Source organism: Sturnus vulgaris, chromosome W (assembly GCF_052056855.1).
Source record: "Sturnus vulgaris isolate bStuVul1 chromosome W, bStuVul1.hap1, whole genome shotgun sequence".
In the NCBI taxonomy this organism is placed as follows: domain Eukaryota; kingdom Metazoa; phylum Chordata; class Aves; order Passeriformes; family Sturnidae; genus Sturnus; species Sturnus vulgaris.
Window position 1 is genome coordinate 19,736,046 of NC_142282.1, and position 24,486 is coordinate 19,760,531.

The window sequence follows — 24,486 nt, forward strand, 5'->3', positions numbered from 1 at the left end:
AGAATGGAGATTGACCGTAGACTATCGTGCATTGAATGAGGTGACTCCACCACTGAGTGCTGCTGTGCCAGACATGCTGGAACTGCAGTACGAGCTGGAGTCCAAGGCTGCAAAGTGGTACGCCACCATTGACATCGCCAATGCATTTTTCTCCATTCCTCTGGCAGCAGAATGCAGGCCTCAGTTTGCTTTCGCCTGGAGGGGTATGCAGTATACCTGGAATCGACTGCCCCAGGGGTGGAAGCACAGTCCTACCATCTGCCACGGACTGATCCAGACTACACTAGAAAAGGGTGAGGCTCCAGAACATTTACAATATATTGATGATATCATTGTGTGGGGGAACACAGCAGCAGAAGTGTTCAAGAAAGGAGAGAGAATCATCCAAATCCTCCTGGAAGCTGGCTTCGCCATCAAGAAGAGTAAAGTTAAGGGACCTGCTCGAGAGATCCAGTTCCTGGAAGTGAAGTGGCAAGATGGACGGCGTCAGATTCCTACTGATGTCATCAACAAAATCACAGCTATGTCCCCACCAACGAACAAGAAGGAGACACAAGCTTTCTTAGGCGCCATAGGTTTTTGGAGGATGCACATTCCTGAGTACAGTCAGATCGTGAGCCCTCTTTACCTGGTCACCCGCAAGAAAAACGATTTCCATTGGGGCCCTGAGCAGCAACAAGCTTTTGCCCAGATAAAGCAGGAAATTGCTCATGCAGTAGCCCTTGGCCCAGTCAGGATGGGGCCAGATGTGAAGAACGTGCTCTACTCTGCAGCTGGGAACCATGGTCTGTCCTGGAGCCTGTGGCAGAAGGTGCCTGGTGAGACTCGAGGCCGACCATTAGGATTTTGGAGTCGGAGCTACAGAGGGTCTGAAGCTAACTACACCCCAACAGAGAAGGAAATCTTGGCCGCCTACGAAGGAGTCCAAGCAGCCTCAGAGGTGGTTGGCACAGAAGCACAACTCCTTCTGGCACCCCGACTACCGGTGCTGGGGTGGATGTTCAGAGGAAAGGTTCCCTCCACCCACCATGCCACCAGTGCTACATGGAGCAAGTGGATTGCCCTCATTACACAGCGCGCCCGGATTGGAAAACTGAATCGCCCTGGGATTTTGGAAGTAATTACAAATTGGCCTGAAGGTGAAAGTTTTGGTGTCACAGATGAGGAACAAGAACCAGTGACACGGGCTGAAGAAGCTCCACCATATAACCTACTGCCTGCAGAGGAAACATGCTATGCTCTATTCACCGACGGTTCCTGTCGCATTGTGGGGATGAATCGGAGGTGGAAAGCAGCTGTATGGAGCCCCACACGACGGGTAGCAGAGGCCACTGAAGGAGAAGGTGGATCCAGTCAACTTGCTGAACTCAAAGCGGTTCAACTGGCCTTAGACATTGCAGAAAGAGAGAAGTGGCCAAAGCTTTACCTTTATACCGATTCATGGATGGTAGCCAATGCTCTGTGGGGATGGTTGGAGAGATGGAAAGAGGCTAACTGGCAGCGTAGAGGAAAACCAATTTGGGCTGCTGAAGAGTGGAAAGATATCGCTACCCGGTTAGAGAAACTTCCTGTGAAGGTTCGCCATGTAGATGCCCATGTTCCCAGAAGTAGGGCTAATGAAGAGCAGCAAAACAATCAGCAGGTAGATCAGGCTGCAAAGATAGGGGTGTCGAAGATAGACCTTGATTGGGAACACAAGGGAGAGTTGTTCCTAGCACGATGGGCCCATGATGCCTCAGGCCACCAGGGTAGAGATGCCACCTATAAGTGGGCACGAGACCGAGGGGTGGATCTAACCATGGACAGTATTTCTCAAGTTATCCATGACTGTGAGACGTGCGCTGCCATCAAGCAAGCCAAGCGGGTGAAGCCCCTCTGGTATGGGGGGCGGTGGTCCAAGTACAAGTATGGGGAGGCCTGGCAGATTGACTACATCACACTGCCCCAGACACGCCAAGGCAAGCGCTATGTACTGACCATGGTGGAATCCACCACTGGATGGTTGGAAACCTACCCTGTGTCTCATGCTACAGCCCGTAACACCATCCTGGGCCTTGAAAAGCAGGTCCTTTGGAGGCATGGTACCCCTGAGAAGATTGAGGCAGACAATGGGACTCATTTCAAGAATAGCCTTATCAACACCTGGGCTAGGGAACACGGCATTGAGTGGGTGTACCATATCCCCTACCATGCACCAGCTGCAGGGAAAGTGGAAAGGTACAATGGACTGTTAAAAACCACCTTGAGAGCATTGGGTGGGGGATCTTTCAAAAACTGGGAGCAGCATTTAGCAAAGGCCACTTGGTTAGTTAACACCCGAGGTTCCACCAACCGAGCAGGCCCTGCCCAGTCTGAGTCCCTGAATATAGTAGATGGAGACAAAGTCCCAGTGGCACATATCAGAGGTTTGTTAGGGAAGGCAGTTTGGATCAATTCTGCCCCTAGTACAGACAAACCCATTCGTGGGATTGTCTTTGCTCAAGGACCAGGTTGTACATGGTGGATAATGCAGAGAGATGGAACAACACGATGTGTACCTCAGGGAGATCTGATTGTGGGGTGAGGCAGCATGAGACAGAAGGAAATGTGTAAGTGTCAAAGGTCTGAGCAAGTGAGATAGAAGGAAATGTGTGTCGAAGGTTTGAGCAAGTGAGATGGAAGAAAATGTGTCCGAGTAAGTGAAAGATGGAAATTTCTACTTGTTGAAGTTTTTACATGCTGTTTAGTATGTTCACGATATGGAGATAAGGGGTGGAATGTCCTAGGGTGATGTTATGGTGTTTGTATCTCCAATCGTGTGTTCTGATTATGTTTGGTATTATGTCCTGTGCTTCCAGGACTGACTCTGAAAGTGAAGCTTTGTTTTGTCTTGTTATCAGCCGGCTCACCTCCCCCATGGTCTATGTTTAGGAGAGGTTTTAGCTCGGCTTGCTTGCCTGCTTGCTTGCCTGCTTGCTCGCGTCTGCCTCTTTTTCTTTCCTTCGCTTTGCCCTTGCTTTTTGCTTATTAGTTAGTTCAGCTAGGCAGTCCAACTTTTTCCCTGGACTGTTTTCTTTTCCACCCCGTCCCCTCCCTCTCCTGGATACCATCTGAACCTGTTCTGGATGGGGACCTGGGAAACCCCAAGAAACACCGTGAGTCTGCATTCTGTCACCTGCAGCAGTCACCCCCAGCGCCGGTGACTGATAACTGAGCGACCACTCGCCGGAGAGACTGAGTTTGTCATCCCTTCAGAACGGTGAAAGAGTTTTTTTGTCAGCTGGTGTTGTTTTTTTCCCTGTGCTGGGGAGTGTCTTGCTTGTTAAATAAACAGGTTTTTTCTCCCATTCTTCTCTGAGGAAATTCTTCCCGAACCCGGTGTTGGGGGGGGGAGGAGTCGTGGGGTTTGCTGTCTGGGGGCTCCTTCTGGAGGTTTTCCCCCAAATTTGCCAAGTCCAAGAACAATTAGAACAGGGACACCTCGAATCTTCCAACAGTCCCTGGAACAGCCCTGTCTTTGTGATACAGAAAAAGTCAGGGAAATGGAGATTGTTACAAGATCTCCGAAAGATAAATGCTGTCATGGAGAGCATGGGGGCATTGCAGCCTGGGATGCCATCGCCCACCATGCTCCCCACTGGATGGGACATTCTGGTGGTTGATTTGAAAGACTGTTTTTTTTACTATCCCCTTGTGCCCTGATGACAGACCAAAGTTTGCTTTTACAGTACCATCAGTGAACAATTCCGAGCCTGGACAGAGATATCAATGGAGGGTCATGCCTCAAGGCTGTCGAAACAGCCCAACAATTTGTCAGTGGTATGCAGCTCAGGCCTTGTCTTGAGTTTGTGAGCAGTTCCCTAATGCGTATCTCTATCATTACATGGATGACATCCTAGTAGCAGCTCCTACTCAGGATGAGTTGCTGAGGATAGAACCTCAGCTGCTTGCTGCTTTACGCTGTTATGGGCTGCAGGTGGCTCCAGAAAAGGTCCAGCGACAGCCTCCCTGGAGGTATTTAGGGGTCAAGATCCTGGATTGAATGATCCAACATCAGGAGGTGCAATTCACAGATTCCATAAAGACTTTAAATGATGCTCAGAAGTTGCTGGGTGTCATTGGTTGGTTGCGTCCTTATTTAGGACTGACCACTGAGCAATTGTCCCCGCTCTTCAAGTATCCTGAAGGGGGATCCTCGCTTGGATTCACCTTGAACATTAACCTCTGAGGCACGGCGAGCACTGCAGCAGGTTCAGCATCCTCTGTCTACTCATCAACTATGTCGAGTAGACCCCTCTGTTGATATCACTGTGTTTATAATCAATCCAGATTTGCATCCTACAGGTATCATTGGCCAGTGGAACGATACCTGGCCTGATCCCTGGCACGTTCTGAAATGAGTCTTTCTGCAGCATCAGCTGAAAAAGACAGTAAATACAGTATTCAAATTAATTGCCCGACTGATACTGAAATGCCGTCAACGATGCGTGCAATTGATGGCAGTGGACCCCACTACACTTGTGCTTCTTGTGGAGCGGGAGTTTTTTGAAGGGGCTTTTATTAATAGTGTCCCCTTGCAAAGTGCGCTGCAAGATTTTAAGGGGCAGATTGTTTATCATCTCCCCAGCCATAAGCTACTGCATATGGCAAAGACAGTTAAACTGTCATTAAGAGCCAAATATAGTCAGGTGCTAGTGCAAGGTCCTACAGTTTTCACTGACAGGTCAGGCAAAACAGGGAAGGCCATTGTTACCTGGCAGGATGAGTCTGGCTGGCAAACGTTGGAAGGTCACGAAACAGGTTCTGTTCAGATCATTGAGTTGAAGGCTGTCACTATGGCATTCCAATGGTTTTCACAGGCACCTTTGAATTTGGTCACAGACTCTGCATATGTTGCAGACATAGCTCAGCATTTGGATTGTTCGCTCATTAAAGAGGTTGATAACGCCGTCCTGTTTAGGCTCTTGAAGACCTTGTGAAGCTCAATCCAAGCCGGAGCTCATCCATATTATGTTCTGCACATATGGAGCCACACGGACTTGCCTGGGTTTCTGAGAGAAGGTAATGCCAGGGCTGATAGGTTGGCTAACCTGGCCTGGATGGCACCTCAGCCTGATAAGACTGCACAAGCCCGAGCATCGCATGAGTTTTTCCATCAGAACGCACCTACTCTGCAAAAACAATTTCATCTAACAGCCACTGAGGCTCATGACATTGTCGCCTCTTGTGATGACTGTCATGGCCTGGCTGCTCCTTTACCATCGGGGGTAAACCCCAGGGGTCTTAAAGCCCTGCAGCTTTGGCAGACAGACGTCACTCACATTGCTGAATTTGGCAGGTTGAAATATGTGCACGTCTCTATTGACACCTTTTCTTCTGCCATTTGGGCATCTGATCATACTGGGGAAAAGGGTCGAGATGTGATTGCCCATTGGAGAATGGCTTTTGCAATCTTGGGCATACCTTCTGCAGTGAAAACTGGCAATGGCTCTGCTTACGTCTCCCAAAAGACGAGGCAGTTTTTGCAAATGTGGGGAGTCTCACATAATTTTGGCACTCCACATTCTCCAACAGGCTAAGCCATTGTTGAAAGTGCTCATGGCACCTTAAAACATGTTCTAGATAAACAGAAAAGGGGAATGGCTGGGGAACACCACACAGCCGACTAGAAAAAGCTTTATACACCATCAATCATCTTACTGTGCCAAAAGATTCCGATAATCCTGTTATTGTGAATCATTTCTCATCGTTACAGGCCTCGGATAAGATACGAATGCCTCGAGCAAAGGTCTTTATACGGGATCTGACCACGAATAGGTGGGAGGGCCTGCATGACCTTATTGTTTGGGGTCGTGGGTATGCTTGCATCTCAACAGATACCGGGGTACGCTGGCTGCCTGCGAGATGTGTCCGCCCTGACCTGCGACATCCGAGACAGAATGTGGCCAATGCACAGCCTCCAAATACTGACCAGCATGCCGACCACCAGAGTGATGGCCCCTCTACAAGCGGAGGATGAACACCTATCTGCTCGTAGTGGAACTGTTTTTTAAAACCTATTGAAATACTATTAGATATGTTTAGAACTGTTTAGAAATAATGTTAATAAGTTTCTTCCTTTTTGTCTTTGGATAGGATTCTGTAAGGGAAAAACACCAGGTTCAAAGACTCCTCCTGGGAATGTTTTTCAGGTTTTTTGAGTCGTGTTTGTTCTCCTTTGCAAAGGGCCCTGCAAAGAGATTACAAACACTTCTCCTCTCCCTTTTTCTTTTAAACTAAAAGGGGGACCTGTGGACACACACATTTAGAGAGCTAGGAAATTACAGCTTGGCAATTCCTTTCAGACCTGGATTTCTCCTGTCTCTCAGGTCCATTCCCAGGCTGATAAGCTGACTACAGCTTCAGTTAAGGGAGGCAGTCTCCCAGAGCGATAAAAACAGAAAGTCATAACAAAGATTAACACCTGGTATCTTTCTCACGGGACATCCGGACATGCTGTCCCAAGAGATGTTTGTCCCAATTGTCCAATGAACTACTGTCCTGTCCTAACTGCACGTAACACACTTTAAATACAGGATGTCCGTACAATAAAGTTGGCCTTTTTTCCCCAAAAGAGGTCCGTGTGTGTTGCTGTCTTTTCTCTCTCTTTGCAGCGCAGTAACCACATTCTTTTGAATATGAAAGGGAATAAGAAGATTTATGAAGTCAGTGACGTAAGAGCCAAGTTTTTTAGATGGAAGGAGAATGAGAAGATGCTGAAATGGCTGAAAACCTTTTTGTAAAATTGTAGGGATGAACTGATGTACTGAATATTCCTATAAACCATGGAAAAAGACATGGGGGGATGGAAATGTTCCATTTAATAGATGATTTGACCAAAGAGCACCTGTGTTGAGAATCTTTGCCCTGAGAAATGAAGAGGATTTTGGTTTTCTGAGAATGAAGCCTGAACAGAGAGAAAGAAGATTAAGAGAACCTTTGCTGTAAACATTTCATTCTTAAAAGTAATACCCCATAAGACAGATGTGGCCCACATCTACAGCTTTGGGAGGGCTGTGGAGTTGGGAGGAGTATCACAGTTGCAGGTTCCTGGGCGGATGCAAATCGTGAAAGATGAAACCACGAGAGGACTGTTTTCTTCCTTCTTGTGGAAAAAATCCCTACAGCTTTCAACAAAAAGAGGCTTCTCTCTCCGGAAGTGAACTGAAAAAGACTAAATTAGGGACTGACCGAAGTATTTGCTGTATGTTTGTTTTGTTGTTATGAAGGTTGGGAGTGGGAAGGAAGGAGTAGTCTGAAAAAAATCTTATTCTGAATTTGTTTTTTTTTTCCTTCTCTTTGTTTGTGTAGCTAATAAATTTTTTTTAATACTTTCTTAAGTTTTAGGCCTGCCTTGCTCTTTTGCTCCTGGTTCCATCTCACAACAGAAAAAATGAGTTTATTTAGATTGGCAAATCAAAACGAAGACATAATTTGGTGCATTGGCCAGGAAACAAAATTAAACCAAGACAAAAGGTAAGGTTCCAGACCTGTGCCTTTGACATATGCGAATTAGTTTGAATAGAAACAACAACACAGATATTCCCTGGTTGAATCAAATGAAGGTCATGAATGAATGACCAAACAAACATCAGTTTTCTTGTCTTTTCCTAAAATGGATCCCAATATAAGCCAGAAGTATCTGGCTGTCCTGGGGTACAATGCAAAAATGTGTATTCTATCACCATCTGTTAAAATGTGGGAGGGGTGGTGATCCTTATCTCTGTGGGAGATATCCTCTGCTGATGTGCCATCTGATAAGATCGGGGGATGATCATCATTATCTATTCACAACCCATCCTTCCTCCAGAAGATATATTCCATTAATGGGCCATTAAGTCCTATTGTGTGACTGATAAGATTACATCATCCCATTGGGAGATGCCCCAACCAGGGGCAGGAGCCAAGCCTTTCCTACCTAGATAAAAAAACTGGGGTTTGGGACCCGAGGGCAGACCTTTCTACTGGATCCCAGAGGAAAGTCGGACCTTTTTCCACATCATCGCTGGATCTTCGGAGGAAAACTGCACCTTCTACAGGAGCACTGCTTCAACAGAACCACATCCATCATCCAGGAGGACTGCAGCCACCATTTATACGGACTGCTACCAACACCCTGACTGACAGGGTGTCAGGTTGTATTTCTGACTGTGCTGGTGGTTGTTTCTTTTATATTATTGCATGTATTTTATTTTTTTCTCTTTTCTCCTATTAAATTGTATTACTGACTTGGAGTCTCGCACTGGTTTTGCTTTCAAACCAACACATTAATAATCTTTAAAAGCAATTGGGAATGATTTATCAGTTAAAAATTCAGAGGCCTACTTAAATACCTGTTGCAAATTAACAGAGTTCAGTTAATACGATTCCTGAAATTCAGTTCAAGCTCTGAAAACAGTACAGATTTACTGTTGAAAACATTTATATTTTTTGTCAAATTTAAGCTTTTTAATTTTTCACTTCCCTAGACCTGCTGGCCATGCTATCCCTGATTACAAGAGGGGATGCCATTAGCCGCCTTGGCCACCTGAGCACACACTGGCTCATGTTCAGCTGCTGTCGACCAGCACACCCAGGTCCTTTTCTACAAGGCAGCTTTCCAGTCACTCTGCCCCAAGCCTGTAGGGCTGCAGAAGGTTGTTGTGACCCAAGTACAAGACTCAGCACTTCACCTTGTTGAACCTCATACAATTGGCCTCAGCCCATTGATCCAGCCTGTCCAGATCCCTCTGCAGACCCTTCCCTACCCTTAAGAAGATCAACACTACTACAGAACTTGATGTCATCTGCGAACTTGCTGAGGGTGCACTCAATCCACTTGTCTAGGTTGTTGATGAAGACATTAAACAGGACTGGCCCCAATACTGAGCCCCAGGGAACCCCAGTAGTGACCAGATGCCATTCTGGATGTAATTCCACCACTTGCTGGCTGGATGGCTGGGCCCAGAGAAGAGTATACCTGTCCAAACTGTGGGGAAGTCAGTTTCTCCAAAAGAATGCTGTGAGAAACTGTCAGTCTCTACTAAATTCCAGGTAGACAACATCCACAGCCTTTCCCTCATCCACTAAGCGGGTCACTGTCATAGAAGGAGACCAGGTTGGTCAAGCAGGACCTGCCTTTCATAAACCCATGCCTGATCATCTGGTTGCCCTGTACATGCCACACAATGGCACTCAAGAGAACCTGCTCCATGACTTTCCCCAGCACCAAGGTCAAGCTGATAGTCCTGGTAGTTTCAATCCTTCTTGTAGATGTTGGCATCATATTTGCCAACTTCCTAACACCTGGGCCCTCCCTGATTTGCCAGGACTGCTGGTAAATGATTGAAAGTGGCTTGGTGAGCACTTTGGCCAGCTCCCTCAGTACTCTTGGGTGTATCCCATCCAGTTCCATGGACTTGTGTGTGTTTAAGTGGTGTAGCAGGTCATTGACCATTCCCTCCTGGATTACAGGGGCTTTATTCTGCTCCCTGTCTTTATCTTCTAGCTCGGGGGGCTGGGTACCTTTAAGACGAGTGGTCTTTTTTCTTCCTGTGTGACCATTCTCAGGCACTTTTTTGGTTTCTAACATATCAAAACCCCTTGTGTCTTTGCTGATGCATGGTTCTTCATCTCCTATTTGCACTGAGATGGCAGACCAAAGGACCTTGGTAGCACACTGTCCCTCAAACATTGGCATGGCACCCCCAGGTTTATCTCTGTTGAGCCTGGTTTTGTCCCCATCCCCCTTCACATCTAGTTTAAAGCTCTCTCAATGAGTCCTGCTAACTCCTGAGCTAAAATCCTTTTCCCCTTTGAGATGAATGGACCCCATCTGTTGCCAACAGGCTTGGTGTTGTATAAATTGACCCATGATCAGAAACTCCAAAATTCTGCTGGTAACACCAGTCTCAAAGCCAGGTATTCATCTGCATGATTTTCCTGTTTCTTGTCCGATCAGTCCCTGCAACTGGCAGGATAGAACACAATTGTGCTCCAGATCCCTCAACCAATAGTCTCAAGGTCCTGAGGTCCCTTTTGATTGTCTGCAGACTTCTTGCTGGGACTTTGTTGCTGCCCACGTGGAAAACCAATAGCAGATAATCAGAGAACCGTACCAGGCTGGGAAGTTTCTTGGTGATGTCCCTTACCTGGGCCCCAGGGAGGCAGCACACTTGGTTGGAAATATGAAATGTTCCCCTTGCAATTCATGTACTTAATCTATTATTATAAAGTAGCATATTGACATTTATACTAATCCTGTCTGTTCTATGAAGTATTAAAAAGCAATTTTAAGTAAAGACCTAAGCACTCTTTATATGCAAGGCTAATCAGCAGACAGATTATTAAAAATACTGAGGAAGTACAGAAAAAAAAATCATTCTGTACTTGTAGTGTCACATATTCAATTTAACTTTATAATATTAAAATGTGGCTTATGCCTTTAAAAATGAGTTGGATAGCAGCTAACTTTGACTGATATGATTAAAGCAACAAACTTTAAGTCTATTCTTTTACAGCAGCACTCTTACACTTTGAGCCTATAAGTCCAGTGTCACAATACTAGTTTTACTAAAATTCAAGAATAGTAAATTAATTTTTGTTTAAATTAATTAATTTAAATTACTTTGGTTTACTGCTTCTACTTGTCCTGGGTAACCCTATGGAAAAACTACATTTCACAATCAGAAACTGTTTTGGAGTGAATTTGGAAAACCCTATCAGCATCACAAAGCTTGAGCTGGTCCTGAGGTTGGGCCACAAGATGTTGGTGCTGAGACACCGTTTTGCCATTCCCCCAACACAACAGTGGCTTGAAAGACAGCAGTACCAACACCAGTGGAGTCCAGCAGGTGGCTGGAGGAAGCAGCAAGCAGCAGCACTGACCCCACATGTGCCAGCAATCCTCATCTCACACTAGAACTGCTTTGTAAGATCCTACCTTCCCAGGAGGGTTTATTTTGGTCTGCCATCTTTTCCATTTGTCTCCTGGACTGCGCAGTTGCCTGCGAAGGTTGCCATCTTGGAATGGAGGAGTATTCCACCATTTTGAGTTTCTCTTTGTTCCCATGGAGTTTGTGAGACTTCACAATTTTGTATCTAGTGATTATTTGCTGTTATATTTTGCCTGTTGCAGTTTGACTTGTTTATAAGCTGTTATTTTTTCACTTATATCTACCCATTTTATTTCTTCTTATTGGTGGAAAGGGATTGGATAATACTATAATGGGAGGAAACTCATTCCAGAGTGCCTACCTCCTAAATTGCCTTAAACCAAGACAAATTTTGTGCCTAACCAAAAGAGGCATGAGAGAAAAAGTGAAAAAATAAGAAGTTTTGTCGAAACATTTGGTATTGGGTACAGTAGTTGCTGGTCACCATGCTGCTCAATCTAGTCATGGGGCTGTGACACCTAGGCTTGTATATTTCTCCATATATATGGGGCAATTTGCCCAAAATATGGAGCAAAGGCAATGAAGATCATTTGGGATGTGCATTCATTGCTGTTTCCCTGTCCTGGTCTCAGCTGCTACTTCTGAGGATCTATTAATAATCACATGCAGCTTGTTTGGGGAACAGGAAGGAATGATTTTTCCCAGCCTTTTACCACCTTCTCCCCCTTCAGGTTGGACACATCACCTTTTGAGAATGTTCATTTCCCTCTGGATGCTAAAGACACTGTATTTTTGTTGCTAATTCTGCTATGCCTCCTCCATACAGTCTACAACCCATTTAGAATCAGGGATGAGATTTCCAGGGGGGTTGCTCAGAGATCTGCCCCAGTGGTGGAAAATCCTGAGTGGCATGGAATGTGGGAGGATATAGGCCAGGTCCTGAAGAAATACTCTGCCCCAATAGTTTGGAATTTCCCCCCGAACAAATTCAGAACCTAGCTAAGGTCACAGAATACCTGAAAGAAAATTGCAATGACAACTCCAAAGAGGGGCAGCTTATTGCACTGTGCTGGGCCCTGGCTAATGTTTATTGCATGCTGTTTGATACCGTACAGCAGCAGCTACAGCCAGAGGGGAAAGTGAACAAATAGGCAGATGCCATGGTCACTTCAGGCTGCAGTTAAACCAGAAGGGCAGCCTAAGCCAACAGCAGTCACCTCTGTCCAAAGGAGAAAATACAAGACCAAATCCATTGGCCCGGTGGATGACCATGGGGAGGCAGGACCCTCACAGCCAGCAGAGGAATCAGAACCAGAAATAATCACTGAATCTTTGTCCTCAGAAAGTCTCTGCAATCTGAGAAAAGACTTCACCCGACAACCTGACGAGTCCATATTGAGCTGGTTGATCTGAGTCTGGGATACTGCAGGTGATGGTCCAATTTTGGACAGTATTGAAACAAGGCACTTGGGATCTCTGTCACTTGATGTGGGTATCAGTCAGGGGATCATGAGGAGTCCTGAACCACTCAGCCTCTGGATGTGACTCTTAGAAAGTGGGAATGAGAGATACCTTTGTCCAGATCTCCAGCTGCAGAAAAGCCCTCGGAAAACCATGGAGCAAGGAATCCAACGCTTGCGAGAACTGGCTGTGATAGAGATCCTTTTCTCAAATGACAACCACACCACTAAGAGTCCAGACCTGGTAAAATGTACAACACTGATGTGGCTCAAGCTCACACCCCTCGGGACCCAAGCATTCTCCCAGTTCCTAGCTTCACTGCAGTGGAATGAGGAAAACGAGCAAGTGGGCACTATGACAAGAAGGCTCCAAACATGAAGATACTGTCTATGCCCTAACACCAGCCCAAGTCTCAGATGTGGAAACAAACTTGACCAAATGTATCTGGAAATTGGAAGACAGAAACTCAGCAAGGAGCTTAAAAAGGGCCTTGTCCAAGTCTCATCAGTAAAGACCAAAGCCCCTGTTATCAGAAGCAGATGTCCCCCAGCTAGGGAGAGGGGGTACACCCCATAAGCCAACCTATGGTTCTTCCTATGCAAGCACGGGGAAGACATGAGAAGATGGGATGGAAAACCCACTTTTGTTCTAGCAGTATGGGTGCGTAAGCTAAATAAAAAAAACTACTAACAGAGGGAATTCTTCAAGAATGAATGTAGCTCCAGTTTCCTGTGACCGAGCTGCTATGCATAACAGAAAGGAGGATGATGTGTTATCCCCTTGAAGTGACCTCCAGAATGTATGCCCAGAGAGGGAATGATAGCCAGAACTACAGGGGCCCTGCCTCTAGTTAGCTAGAGGCCAGTAAAAATTGGGTCTTATTGGACTGTGTGGCTCTCATGGCCTGGCACATCAGAACCACAAAAATACAAGGCTTTGGTTGACACCAGCACACAATGTACTTTAATACCAACAGGATGTGGCGGCCAAAGCTGTTTCTGTTTCTGGGGTGACAGAGGGATCAGTTGACTGTTGGAAGTTGAGGTGAGCTTGACTGGGAAGGAGTGGAAAAAATACCCTATTGTGACTGGTCCAGAGGCCTTGTGTATTCTTGGTATAGATTACCTCAGGAGTGGATATTTAAAGACCCAGAAGGGCATCTTTGTGCTTTTGGGATAGCTACTATGGAGACAGAAGGCATTAGACAGTTGAACACCTTGTCCTAGTCTCTCAAAGGACCCTTCTGCTGTAGGACTGCTGAGGATTGAAGAACAACAGGTACTGATTGCCACCACTGTAGTACATTGTCAGCAGTACTGCCCAAACCGACATGGAGTGGTTCCCATTCATAAGATGATCTGTGAACTAGGGAGCCAGGGAATGGTCAGCAAATCTCGCTCACCCTTCAATAGCCCCATATGGCCTGTGCATAAGTCTAATGGAGAGTGGAAACTGACAGTGGATTATGGTGGCCTGAATGAAATCACACCATCACTGAGCGCTGCTGTGCCGGACATGATGGAACTTCAGTACAAACTGGAGCCCAAGGCAGCAAAGTGATGCCACTATTGACATTGCTAATGTGTTTTTCTCCATTCCTCTAGCAGCAGAGTGCAGGTCACAGTTGACGTTCACTTGGAGGGGCACACAGTACACCTGGAACGGACTGCTGCAGGGATGGAAGCTCAGTCTCACCATTTGCCATGAACTGATCCAGACTGCACTGGAAAAGGGTGAGGCTCCAGAACACTTGCAGTACATTGATGACATCATAGTATGGGGGAACACGGCTGAGGAAGTTTTTGAGAAAGGGCAGAAAATAATCCTGATTGTCCTGAAAGTGGGTTTTGACATCAAAGTCAAGGGATCTGCCCAGGAAATTCAGTTCCAGGGGTAAAGTAGCAAGACGGACACGGACAGATTCCAACAGAGGTGATTTTCAAGATAGCTGCCATGTCTTCACCAACTAGCAAGAAAGAAACACAGACTTTCCTAGGTGCCATGGGTTTTTTGGAAGATGGACATTCTCGAGTACAGACAGATTGTGAATCCTCTCTACCTTCTGACACAAAAGAAGAATTACTTCAAGCAGGGCCCAGAACAGCAGCAAGTCTTTGAATGGATAAAACAAGAGATTGCTCATGCAGTAGCCCTTGGACCACTCAGGACAGGACAAGAGGTGAAGAACATGCTCTACACCACAGCTGGGGAGAATGGTCCATCCTGGATCCTCTGGCAGAAGGTATCTGGAGAGACTTAAGGACAACCTCTAGGGTTCTGGAGTCAGTGTACTAGTTTGAAAGCAAACAAGCAGAGGAATTAACTCCACACAAATATTTTGAGAGAGATTCCAAGTCAGAACTACAATTTAATAGGAAAATTAAAATAAAGGCAATAGTACAGAAACACTGTCTTAAACTGACAAAGTCATAATATGATCTGATACCCTGTTGGTCAGGGTGGTGGTAGCAGTCCGATTCAACAGTGACTGTAGTCCCATTGGAGTGATGGATGTAGCCTTGTTGAAGCAGAGATCCTGTAGAAAAGGTCTCGTCCTTCTCTGGAGGTCCAGTGGTGGTTATTGAGCTCTTGTCCTCTGGGAATCCAGTTGTAGTACTATTGTGGTGTTCCAAGCCTCAGATTATATACAGGTAGGAATGTTTGGTTCCTTCCCCAGGGCGGAGCATCTCACAATGGGATGCTGTAATTCTATGAGTCATTCTGTGAGACCTTGATGGCCCATTAGTGGAGATGGCCCCCCCAGGATGGCTGCTACTTCCTCGGAGGGAGTTATCAGGGCTGAGTCATGGAGAAGATAAAGAACACTGCTCCACTCATTCTAACAGCCTATGTAGATGGTAGTAGAATACTTACTTTTGGTTACACCTTACAATGTAACCCAAGACAGTCGGGCATACAGAGGATCTGAGGCCAGCTACACCCCAACTGAAAAAGAGCTTCTTGCATCTTATGAAAGGGTTCAAGCTGCCTCAGAAGTGATTGGCACTGAAGCACAGCTGCTTCTGGCAACCTGACTGCCAGTGCTGGGCTGGATGTTTAAAGGGAAAGTCCCTGCAACACATCATGCCACTGATGCTACCTGGAGTAAGTGGATTGATCTAATCACACAGTGAGCTTGAACAGGAAATCCAAATCACCCTAGAATCTTGGAAGTCATCATGAACTGGCCCAAAGGTGAGTTTTGGACTATCATCTGAAGAGGAAGAGGAGCAGGTTACACATGCAGAGGAGGCCCCATCATATAACCTGCTACCAGAAAGTAAGAGGCGATATGGTCTCTTCACTGACAAATCCTGCCATATTGTAGGGACCAATTGAAAATGGAAAGCAGCTATATGGAGCCCTACGCGGTGAGCTGTGGAAGCTACCTAGGAACAAGATTAATTGAATCAGATTGCAGAGTGAGAGAAGTGGTCAACAATCTACCTCTACACTGACTCATGGATGGTAGTAAACACTCTGTGGGGGTGGCTGGAAAGATGGAAAAAGGCCAATTGTCAGCATAAGGGAAAACCAATTTGGGCTGCTGAAGAGTGGCAAGGCATCACTGCCTGGGTAGAGAAGCTGGCTGTGAAAATCCATCATGTAGATGCACATGTCCCCAAGAGTTGGGCTACTGAGGAGCACTGCAACAATGAACAGGTGGATAGGGCTGCTAAAGTCGAAGTGTCACAGGTAGATCTGGACTAGCAACATAAAGGAGAGTTATTTCTGGCTTGGTGGGTCCATGATGCCTCAGGTCATCAGGGAAGAGATGTGACATACCGATGGGCATATGACTGAAGGGTGGACATAACCATGGACACTATATCCCAGTTAATCCATAACTGTGAAAGGTGTGCTGCAATTGAGCAGGCCAAGTGGGTAACGCCTCTGTGGTATGGGGGGTGGTGGTCTAAATATGGGGAGGCCTGGCAGATCGATTACATCACATTCCCACAAACCTGCCAAGGTAAGCATTACGTGCTTACAATGGTAGAAGCAATCACTGGGTGGCTGGAGATGTACTCCGTGTCTCATGCCAATGCCTGGAACACCATCTTGGGCTTTGATAAACAGTTCCTGTGGTGACATGGCACTCCTGAGAGAATTGAGTCAGACAATGGGACTAATTTCAAAAATAGCCTTATAAACATCCGGGCTAGAGAACACGGTATTGCTATCAGGCACCAGCTGCTGGGAAAATCAAATGGTACAATGGACTGTTAAAGACCACACCGAAGGTAATGGGTGATGATACTTTCAAGCAGTGGGATCTGCATTTAGCAAAGGCTACATGGCTAGTCAACACCAGAGGTTCCACTAACTGAGCTGGCCCTGCCCAATCTGAACATCTGCGTAAAGCAGAGAGAGATCAAGCCTGTGTGGTGCATATGAGAGGTATATTAGAAAAGACGTTTGGATTAATCCTGACTCAAGCAAAGGCAGACCCATCCATGGGATTATTTTTGCTCAAGGACCTGGTTACACTTGGTGGGTAATGCAGAGGGATGGGGACACATCTTGTGTACCTCAGGGGGATTTGAGTTTGGGTGAGAACAGCCTGTAATATTGAAATGCATATGCAACGCTGGTTCCTGAATGTCACTTCCACTGAAATTTGTAACTACCATGGACAATGACAATGGACTGCTGCAGTTATATCAGTCATGGACCAAATTAACTCAGTCCCATATCCTGGGGGATGGTCTGTGGCTACTGAAATAATTGCATTTGTATATACCTATATGTATATATGCATGTATGTGTACAGTTGAAAGAGATTAATTTGGACATTAATCGGATGATATGGAATAAGAAGTGGATAATGTCTCCGGGCCTGCCTGGGCTTATTAAGTTGGAGCACAGAAGCAGGGCCCTCTGTTTTGCCTGGTGGCTTTTGCTCAAGGCAGAAGCTCCACTTCATTGGAGGTTGTCTCAGGTGGGATTTTCTGGGTTTACAACAGAAGCAACTTGGAAAAACTTCATTTCGAAATCCAAAACTGTTTTGGAGTGAATTTTGAAAACCCTGCTGGCAGTGTGAAGCTTGAGCCAGTCCCAGGGCTGGTTCACCCCACATCAGTGCCAAGAGGACGTTTCTTTTCCCCCCATGCACCAGCAGCTCCGAGGACAGCAGTACCAACACCAGCAGAGTCCAGCAGGTGGCAGGAGGAAGTGGCAAGCAGTGATGCTGACTTCACACACACTGGTGTAGCAGGGCATCTTACCTCCCACAAGAGCTTATCTGTTGTTTGTTAACTGGTCAGATAACTCAAACAGGAGAAGCTGTCTTGTGAGTAATTTTGGCTCCATGGGGTTAACACTGGTCTGGCATCTCCCAACTGCCAATAAACATCTCACTGCTGAAGTGAGATCTGGCAAGATAAGCTGGATTTCTGACTGACTGACACCTCACTTTACAACTATAAAAGTGACACCAAACTTTCACAAAGCAGAAATCTTCTATACGTTTTCCTGGAAATGTGTGGTTTCTCCCAAGAGTAGGGAGGCCTGCTTCGCAGTTATTCCTCAGGGGGTTTAGTGAAGGAATCTGTGTACATTATTGTCATTTCAGTGGTAAGTTACATTTAACTCCTAATCTATACTATTTCTTTGCTAGCTTTAATTTAGGTACTGAGATGTCATGCACTGTTTTATGTTATGTTGTAATCTACTAGTAGTTCTTTAGTTTTATACTGTGCAGTAAGTAATTCTGATTAGGATCTTTCACCTGTTATCTTGTCTGTTTAATAAATAATTTTTTTTAGAAATAGATTTGATTTGCCATCATTAGAATTTGTGGGCCAGAGTGATTCCTTAAATTTAAACTATTGCCAAGTTTTGAGGCTAAGGCAGGGCTTGTCTGAAGCTCCCACTTGTCCCGTGACAGCCAGCAATTCATCTGTCACTAGAACTGCTCCATAAGATTCTACCTTCCCAGGAGGGTTTCTTCTGGTCTGCCATCTTTTCCCTTTGTGTCTTGGACCATGTGGTTGCCTGTGAAGACTGCCATCTTGGGACAGAGGGGTATTCTGCCGTTTTGGGTTTCTCTTTGTTCCCATAGGGTTTGTGAGACTAAGCAATTTTGTACCTCGTGATTATTTGCTATTAATTTTTTTGCCTGTTGCAGTTTCACTTGTTAGTAAACTGGTTTTTTTTTTCACTTATATCTACTCATATTTAGGTTCTCCTTATTGGTGGAAAGAGATTGGTTAATACTATAAGGGGAGGCAACTCATTCCAGAGTGTCTATATCTTAAATTGTCTTAAACCAAGTCACTAATGCATAATTGTGTTACCATATTCAAACACAATGCAGAAAAATTTTCATATCTTACCTGCCACCACAGAGAAGCCAACAAGCAAAAGAGTAGTGAGGTATGATCTTCTGTATGACAGTAGCCACTACCATAGTAATCACCAGCTGTACACCTATCACACCCTGCAGAGAAATAAGTGAATATCAAATCAGCATGTTTAAAAAAAGGTGCTGATGCACTTTCAATTTTTTTCAATATTTTAAAAACATCTTCATATAGTAGGGATAACATTTTCGGTTATTTTTAAACTGCAGGGGAAGAAAAGCAATACTGTATCACTTTTCAAGAAATCCCGCAGAACATGTTGTAATATTCCAAAAAGAAAAGGCATTGTCAAACCACAAGAATACTAATGTATATAGTATCTGACAACTCAAATACAAGATCTTCTCCATTTAACTGATGTTAGGCCACATTACAGCATGACATTTCACAAGGCATTATACCTTAAAATTACACCACTGATTATAGTCTTGCTTTTGGTGAGGTCTTAAATTCTGACATGATTTAATAACTGAAACTGCACAAACCTACTAAAAATTAACATTCATTTATAAAATTTGCATTTATGACCCAAAATTCATCTTTCTATTTATATGCAACATTTTCATGCTTTAAAAAATCACAAGAAAGAAAAAACAAACAACAGAAAGCAAACCTCTAAATGTAGACATACAAGTGCAATTTACCAATATAAGCAAGTTAAAAAACATCAAATATAAAACAAAGAAATAACATCACTTTTTGAAATTGATATGTTTTTCAAAATATTCTCTCATGAAAAGGAGCATATGCACATTTTCAATCAACACACAAAATACCACATTTCAGTAGTGGTATAAGAATGTTTATATGCATACTTATTCCTAAACATCAACCTTTGGATATTGCTAGTTAATAATATCTTAATGACAAAATATATCCTACTGAAATGCCTTTATCTTGACCCCCATGTTTCTAATCTTATTTTCTCCCCCTATCTTGCTGAGTAGGGGAAGTGATAGGGTGGCTTGGTCAGCCCACCATAATCCTCTACAAAGGGAAAGGAAGGAGGCAAAACAAGAGACTACCACAATTTAACAATGAGCATTTGGGTGTGCTTAAAAGAAAAAAGCAGCTTACTGGCTATGGAAAGGCAGCCAAATAGCCATTGAGAACTACAAGAACATTGCTAGGGCATGCAGCCAAGAAGGCTACAGCTCAGCTAGAACTGAAATTGGCCAGAGATGTTAAGAACAAGAAAGTGTTCTTCAGATACATGAGCAGTAAGCAGAATCACAGGGAAGATATAGGCCCATTGCTAAACAGGGCAGGGAAACTAGTCAGCAATAATGCTGACAAGGCAGAAGTTCTTAATACCTTCTTTGCCTCTGTCTTGACTAGCATAGCTGGACCCCAGATCACAGGATCAAGTAGCTACAATGCATGTGTCAACCCACCAGTAATGAAGGACTGGTCTGTGGCCTCTTTCGAGGGCTCAATCCACATAGATCTACGGGCCCAGAAAGAATCCACACTGGAGTGTTAAAGAGAAGTAGCTGACATTATTGCAAGGCCACTGTCTATAATCTTTGAAAAGCCATGGAGATGAGGGAATGTCCCTAATGACTGGAAGAGGGCAAATATCCATCTACAAGGGCCCAAAAGAAGACCCAGGAAAATATAAGCCCATTTGTCTTACTTCCATTCCTAGGAAAGTAATTTAATTAGTCCTCCCAGAAATCATCACAAACCAAATGAAGTACTGTAGTGGTTTTGGTTCACCAATTTCAGATTTCCCAGCTAATGCACCAATTATTGTGGTGTATTTAGCGCTGGCTAAATTGCCAGTGCACCAACTAGAATTATTTACTCATTTCCTGCTGTGAGATAGGATTAGGAGGAAGGCAAAACAGGCTTAAACTTTGAAGGGTACAAATAAATCTTTATTACTAGAAACTACAATATAAAATAAGAAGAATCAGAATAAAATTTTCAGAACACTTCTTCTCCCCCCACAAATTCTTTTCTTTTACACTGACAATGTAAAGAAACAAATCAATCAGTCTACCATCTCTAAAAATAGTCTTCCACCAATTTACATAGAGAGATGTTGGGGGTTGAATGCTTCCCTTTTCTTTCTGTGGAATTTCTCCATTGTTATGCTAAGTAGCTGTGGCTACACCTTAACACGATAGATAATGTTGTCTCGTAGGGGGGTGGGTGGAGGGGGAGGGGGGGGAACCAGAAAAGGAAAGGTGGGATGGGGGGTCTGGAGCGGGGGACTCTCGCTTGGCTTCTTGGAGTGGGAGGACAGCCCGGGCTCCGATCTGTCATCTCCCCTGCCATCCCAGCACTGAGATCCACGCTCCTTGCCGTTGGACATCGCTCTGCTGCTCTCCCATCTCACCCTACTACCTCCGGACACTCTGCTGAGCACCACGACCGACACCGTGAGGGGGAGTCACTTTCCCATCCCCTCTCACCCCTGGGCCGCCGCCATCACCCAGCCCTCTTCAACTGCGCGGGACCTGCCCTGCCCCCACAGCACTGGTAACTGAGCACAGGGAGACGGCCTGCGGCCAAAAGGGACTGGAACTGAGCTATACTGTTCTGTTGTCAATTTTTATAGCTGTTGTTGTTTTTCTGCCTTGTTAGATATCAGTAAAGAACTGTTACCCTTATGTCAGAGAAGGGAGACGCGGACACCAATTCGGTCATCAGCAAAGTCTCGTTTATTGATACGCAGAGTGGCGATTAAATACAGTGCTTAATTAGCTCATGCATAGTGCAAAATCTGAGCTCATCATTGGTCTAGCTGTGCGGCTTAGCTAAGCACTTCGGCATTCATGTTTTTCTCAATTCTGCGTGCCTTCCCTATCTCAAGGACACTGTATCCGTGAGACTGAGGCCCACTTTGCTAGCTTTACTAAGTTGATCTGACTATGGCCTTTTTCTTCCAGCTATTCCTGCATCAGGCTCTCTACACTTCCCCCGTTTTCTTTTTGAGCTAGAAGAGTGGCATGCCAAGCTTTGCTGACAGTCTTTTGAATAAAATTTTGTAAGCATGTTATCAAGCAAGGTAGCAATAAAGCTAAGCACAAGAATATATCTAACACCATAATAGCATACTTAATAACGGTTCGAATCCATCCCCCAAGACCTAGGCTTTTTAACCACTCGTCAATGCCTTAACCATCTTCTTCTTTTAGGTTGTGTAATTTCTGCTGCATGTTTTGTATCTTTTTGTGGATGGACTCAGAGTGGTTAGATAAATTCATGCAGCACATTCCCTTGAACTCCTTGCAACCATACTGGCAACCTTACTAGGCAGGTTTTAAAAGGATTTTGTACTCCCCCTAGGCTTAAGCAGATTGATTCTTGTCTTGTTATGTTAGTGAATGTTACCCATACGTTTTCCTGAGGTGCATGCTGCATTGGAAAAGATTTTGTGCGAGCAAAGTTAGCAAGCATAAGCAGTGTAATGATCATCATTTTGATTTCTTTGGCGGCCTATTCTTTTTACGCCCTGTATTGCTCCCTGTTATCTGCAGTTGTTTTACCTCTTCTATACTTTGATTTAATACCTCCTCTGGGTCTGTACTGGGCTTAATTGGTCCTACCTGAGGCCAAGGCAGGTGTGGGACTTTATGTCTGCATCTTGCAGCGATAATGTGCGAATTTGCATAGATGTGCTGCCTCTTAATCCAGTTGGTAAGTTCCCACCGGGCCCAAGCTAACAGGAGCTGTTCTGGTGTCTCGTATAGGTTTCGTACCTGGGCATATGGCACTCCTGCTTCTTTTTCTAGGGCCCGACCCCAATTTGAATTTCTTAGGTCGTCACTTTGACACCTTGTGTTGGTTTGAAAGTAAAACCAGTGCGAGACTCCAAGTCAGTAATACAATTTAATAGGAGAAAAGAGAAAAAAAAAAAATAAAATACATGCAATAATATAAAAGAAACAACCACCAACACAGTCAGAAATACAACCTGACACCCTGTCAGTCAGGGTGTTGGTAGCAGTCCGTATAAATGGTGGCTGCAGTCCTCCTGGATGACAGATGTGGTTCTGTTGAAGCAGTGCTCCTGTAGAAGGTGCAGTTTTCCTCCGAAGATCCAGCGATGATGTGGAAAAAGGTCCGACTTTCCTCTGGGATCCAGTGGAAAGGTCTGCCCTCGGGTCCCAAACCCCAGTTTTTTATCTAGGTAGGAAAGGCTTGGCTCCTGCCCCTGGTTGGGGCATCTCCCAATGGGGTGATGTAATCTTATCAGTCACACAATAGGACTTAATGGCCCATTAACAGAATATATCTTCTGGAGGAGGGATGGGTTGTGAATAGATAACGATGATCATCCCCCCATCTTATCAGATGGCACATCAGCAGAGGATATCTCCCACAGAGATAAGGATCACCACCCCTCCCACATTTTAACAGATGGTGATAGAATACACATTTTTGCATTGTACCCCAGGACATAATCCACCCCTTATTCTATTACCATCTACATCACACCCAAACCAATACCCTCTTACAGATATATAATACAAAATGAAACCTTACATACAGTTCTCACTAAAAATTAGGTCTCTTTGCGGTACACAACGGGTTTCCCCATCTTTCTGCATTACCCACCAAGTGTAACCAGGTCCTTGAGCAAAAACAATCCCACGGATTGGTTTGCCTTTGCCTGTGGTGGGATTAATCCAAACAGTCTTTCCTAAAATACCTTTCATGTGTACCACTGGGACCTTGTCCCCATCCACTGTGTGCAGGGGTTCAGAGTGGGCAGGACCGGCTCGATTGATGGACCCTCGAGTGTTAACCATCCAGGTGGCTTTGGCCAAGTTCATTTCCCAATTTCTGAAGGTTCCACCACCAAGTGCTTTCAAAGTAGTCTTAAGGAGTCCATTACACCGTTCAACTTTCCCGGCAGCTGGCGCATGGTAAGGAATATGATATATCCATTCAATGCCATGTTCTTTGGCCCACGTGTTGATAAGACCGTTCTTGAAATGGGTTCCGTTGTCTGATTCAATTCTCTCAGGGGTACCATGCCTCCAAAGGACTTGTTTTTCTAGGCCCAAGATGGTGTTCCGGGCAGTGGCATGAGGCACAGGGTAGGTCTCTAACCATCCTGTGGTTGCTTCCACCATGGTCAGTACGTAGCGTTTGCCCTGGCGGGTTTGGGGAAGGGTGATGTAGTCAATTTGCCAGGCTTCCCCATACCTGTACTTTGACCATCGTCCACCATACCACAGAGGCTTTACCCGCTTGGCCTGTTTGATTGCGGCACAGGTCTCGCAGTCGTGGATGACCTGTGAGATACTGTCCATGGTAAGGTCCACCCCTCGGTCACGGGCCCATCGGTACGTCGCATCTCTCCCCTGATGACCAGAGGCATCATGGGCCCAACGAGCTAGGAATGATTCTCCCTTGTGCTGCCAGTCTAGATCCACCTGTGATACTTTCACTTTGGCAGCTCGGTCCACCTGCTCGTTGTTGTGATGTTCTTCATTAGCCCGGCTTTTGGGTACATGTGCATCCACGTGTCGAACCTTTATGGTCAGTTTCTCTATTCGGGCAGCAATGTCCTGCCAAATCTCAGCTGCCCATATGGGTTTCCCTCTGCGTTGCCAGTTGGCCTTTTTCCAGCGATCCAGCCATCCCCACAGAGCATTAGCTACCATCCATGAGTCAGTGTAGAGATAGAGCCTTGGCCACTTCTCTCGTTCAGCAATATCCAAAGCCAACTGGACGGCTTTTAGCTCTGCGACCTGACTCGATCCACCTTGTCCCTCGGTAGCTTGTGCAACTTGTCGTGTGGGGCTCCA

At 45.3% G+C, this 24,486-nt stretch overlaps 1 protein-coding gene across 9 annotated transcripts in view; it reads right to left on the reverse strand.

Moving 5' to 3' along the window:
* LOC148220029 (transmembrane protein 161B-like) overlaps positions 1–24,486 on the reverse strand; it is a 169,575-nt gene that overhangs the window by 95,142 nt on the left and 49,947 nt on the right. For 7 of the 9 annotated variants that reach the window (XM_088155441.1, XM_088155439.1, XM_088155440.1 and 4 more), the window contains exon 2: positions 18,692–18,795. In XM_088155441.1, coding sequence (XP_088011567.1) covers positions 18,692–18,765 — 74 coding nt within the window. In that variant the 5' untranslated portion in view covers positions 18,766–18,795. Of the gene's footprint in view, positions 1–18,691; positions 18,796–24,486 lie in introns of those variants that run through there. The other 2 variants (XM_088155450.1, XM_088155447.1) reach the window with 2 other exon arrangements.